General features: G+C 38.6%; 1 protein-coding gene across 1 annotated transcript; it reads left to right on the plus strand.

Moving 5' to 3' along the window:
* The first annotated feature begins 428 nt into the window (after positions 1-428).
* Neurod6 (neuronal differentiation 6) lies at positions 429-3379 on the plus strand. The gene is made up of 2 exons (XM_051203112.1): positions 429-718; positions 2002-3379. The coding sequence occupies exon 2, from the start codon at positions 2023-2025 to the stop codon at positions 3034-3036; it is 1014 nt and encodes a 337-aa protein (XP_051059069.1). The 5' UTR covers positions 429-718; positions 2002-2022; the 3' UTR covers positions 3037-3379.
* The last annotated feature ends 654 nt before the right edge of the window (positions 3380-4033 follow it).

Below are 4033 nucleotides of genomic sequence, written 5' to 3' on the forward strand. Positions count from 1 at the left end.
TGGAGTAGAAGAATGCACAGACACAAACCCCCAAGTTGCATGCAGTAAAGCAAAACAGGAATAAGTAGCCCTTTGCTGACCCATTTGTCGAGCCTATTCTTGGTTTCATTCAGCACCCAAGACAGGCTCTTAGTTCCCATGCAAGGCTCTCCTTCCCTGGTACCCAGATACACCGAGGTGGAGCTGGTGATCTTTAAAAAACAGCAACCCCACAAACAACAAAAACCTCTCTCACTCACACAAAAGCCCACCTTGCGAATGAATGGAATATTAACGACTGCTTAACAGTTGCACCATTGGCAGGGCGAAACCCATCACTAACACAGCTCTTTCTACAGATTGCCAGTGAGACCCAAGCAGCTCGAAGAGAAACGCACCTACTGTATGTGAAAGGCTGGTGCAGATTTTTTTCCCTATCAGTCTAACCTCCTGTGTTGATGCATGAATGCTGGTACCCACTTACAGGGATGCCAGATGATCAGTGCAGAATGAAGGTCCCAAGAGAGGATCACATGGCTCTCTCTGCCCTGTGACGTCACTAGCAGATGGCATGGGTACCAGCTCTGGCAGTTGGCATCAATGTCACTTTTTAGAGATCAATGAGATAGTGCAGATACACACAGATCTAGAGGCTCCAGGAGACGATGCGACACTCAGCCTGAAAAGATTTGGAAGATCCAAAATGAAAACTGATTATTGAATGAAATTAAAACCTAAGGTAATATAAATAAAGATATACTCAATTGATGCTGGCTTTGCATGCAAGTATTTAAAGATACAGTATCACTATCTTAGAGTATTCCTATGTTCTTTACCATCTATAAGTTCTTATCATATTTCATTCTTATGGTGTAATTATCACATACTTTCACTGCTATTATGTAACATTGTAAATGTGTGGACATTGTGTTGTGTGTGTGTTTGTGTGTGTGTGTGTGTGTATGTGTGTGTTTGGAGGGGGCTGGAGATTGTTAAATTAAAAGTCTCTGTTTTAATATGCCTATTTGGTTGAAGACTTTAGATGAAAATATTTGCTGCTTCAGCCAACAAAAACCAAAATTGCATTTTAAACACAAATTATTTTCCCCTTTCATTTGGGATTCTGAACACACGTGCACAATTGCAGGCAGAATCCTTGGACCGTTCCTGTCTGATATTAGCTAGAGGGAGACTTCCGTATCTCTTAGAACAAAAACACTAGGAGCGGAACAGCAGTAAACAGACAATTACATTGGGGGAATTCCTAGATGTTAAAGCAGTTGCAACATTTGCTTTGATTTAAAAAAAAAAAAATGCCAGTAATATTTGTGGGTTTTTTCATTTGTTTATAGTTGTATTTTCAAATTAGCCTAATGTCCCTTTCCTTGAGGCTGAGAAAGCAGTACTCTTTTTACATAGTTCTTTACTCATCAGGGGGGAAAAATCAATTTCAAAATTGATCTAATTAATCTTTTCTTTAAATTCGTGTGTTCTACAGTCATTTATCAAAATTTACAGCTTGATATTAACAGGAAATAAAGTTGGAAGTTAATTTCTTCTGACAAAACCCCTCAAATTTGTCATCTTAAGAGAGAGGCAGCACTTTTCGTTTTGAAAATTGGTTTCTCTTCTATTTTGTTCTCAGGAGAATTAGAATTTATGAAAATCTATATTATTATATTATGCTTTTATTTGCTTGAACTCCTCTTCGTGTGTGTTAAAAATCTAGTTTAAAATCCAAGACAAATGAGAAATGTGATGGTTTCTAATAAGTATTTCCTTTCATATTTTCCTTTGATAATTTGCCTGTATAAATTAATGCTACTGCATGAATCAATGTTTTTATGATTGTTAATCTTCACAAACTCAGTTTTTTTTTTTAAATTTAATGTAAATATGAGTCCTGGAACCAGTCTTTTTCATGTGCTCTCAGAGCCTTACGATTAAGTCATCAAATATATTTGAAGTGTGTTAACTCTAAAAATGAAAACATTTTCAATATTGTGCTGACATTTTTTCCAGGTAATTTAAGGTTAAAGAGCCATGTTAACACTACCGTTTGACGAGTCTGTCATAATGCCCGAATCCCAGATGTGCAGAAAGTTTGCTAGACAATGTGAGGACCAGAAACAAATTAAGAAACCGGAGAGCTTTCCCAAACAAGTTGTCCTTCGAGGAAAGAGTATTAAACGGGCCCCTGGAGAAGAAACCGAGAAAGAAGAGGAGGAGGAAGACAGAGAAGAAGAGGATGAAAATGGCTTGCCCAGAAGGAGAGGTCTCAGGAAAAAAAAGACCACCAAGCTACGACTGGAAAGGGTCAAGTTCAGGAGACAGGAAGCCAATGCTCGCGAGAGGAACCGGATGCATGGCCTCAACGACGCTCTGGACAATTTGCGAAAAGTGGTCCCCTGTTACTCTAAAACCCAAAAACTGTCCAAAATAGAAACTTTACGCCTGGCCAAAAACTACATCTGGGCACTTTCTGAAATTCTGAGGATTGGCAAGAGACCAGATCTGCTCACATTCGTCCAAAACTTATGCAAAGGTCTTTCCCAGCCAACTACAAACTTGGTGGCAGGCTGCTTACAGCTCAACGCCAGGAGTTTCCTGATGGGTCAGGGTGGGGAGGCTGCACACCACACAAGGTCACCTTACTCCACATTCTACCCACCCTACCACAGCCCTGAGCTGGCCACTCCCCCAGGGCATGGGACTCTTGATAATTCCAAGTCCATGAAACCCTACAATTACTGCAGTGCGTATGAATCCTTCTATGAAAGTACTTCCCCTGAGTGTGCCAGCCCTCAGTTTGAAGGTCCCTTAAGTCCTCCCCCAATTAACTATAATGGGATATTTTCCCTGAAGCAAGAAGAAACCTTGGACTATGGCAAAAATTACAATTATGGCATGCATTACTGTGCAGTGCCACCCAGGGGTCCCCTTGGGCAGGGTGCCATGTTCAGGTTGCCCACCGACAGCCACTTCCCTTATGACTTACATCTGCGCAGCCAATCTCTCACTATGCAAGATGAATTAAATGCAGTTTTTCATAATTAATGAGGAAAATGAAAATAAACAGTGGTCATTCACCTCCCGCTCTAATTAAGACAAAGCAGATGCTTGCAGGATGAGTAATTGGCACAACTCTATCTAAGGTGTTTACTAGTTTCTGAAGTGTGTTTCAACAATTGTGAACATTTTCTATGTCATAATAAATCTCTTTTCGTATGAGAACTTCTTTTCCTTCCCTTTTGTCTGTATCACACTGTGATTCTCTCTCCTCTGGCAGGATTTTTCTTTCCTGTTTTAGTTTCTTTTAAATTCACTTAATTTGTTTGAACAAGGTGTCTAAGAATATATTGCTGAATAAAGACATGCACACGGCATAACTCAATGTCTATTTCAGTTGTACAGTAATTATGAAAATGCATGTTATGAAAATCAGATGAGTAAAATGTGTCTATAATTGCTAGGACTCATATGTGTATCTCTGAAAATTGAGTTTTTAAAATATCAAGAGTTAACCATGAAATTAAAAGAGGCATTTGAGGATGTACAACAATATTAAAAGCTATGCAATTTTCTGTTTATTAAAGACAAAACTAAATGTATTCAGTTGGTAAGAACTATTCCTCTTCAAGCATTTTCAGAGGAGAAAACACAGTGTTTGGGGGAGGTTATCAGTATCATAATTTGGGGACAATTATTTCAATCATGAAGAAAAAAAAATATTAGCACTTGTTTTGTATTGTTCCGGATTTTTCTGTACAGGTTTGTTATAGTGTATAATTGTGTTCTCCGCCCTACAGTTTAAAAGCAATTAAACATAGATATTTCCACTATAAAGGATATTATTAGCCGTGATATTTTTGCATGATACTTATTACTTCCTGACACACAGCTGCCGTCACTCTCCAGTGTTCCCTCCTCCCCATTTTAGCAAGATTTCTGGATTAAAGGGCTCAAACAAATTTCTTTAAAACAAAACAAAACAAATAGCCAAAGCATTGTCCAGAATTTTCTTTTGAAAGTATCTTAAATGAAAGAAAAGGCG

Source organism: Phodopus roborovskii, unplaced genomic scaffold (assembly GCF_943737965.1).
Source record: "Phodopus roborovskii unplaced genomic scaffold, PHOROB, whole genome shotgun sequence".
Lineage (NCBI taxonomy): Eukaryota > Metazoa > Chordata > Mammalia > Rodentia > Cricetidae > Phodopus > Phodopus roborovskii.

Excerpts from the sequence above, each read along its gene's own strand:
- Neurod6 (XM_051203112.1), top strand. The coding sequence starts at position 2,023 with ATGTTAACACTACCGTTTGACGAGTCTGTCATAATGCCCGAATCCCAG.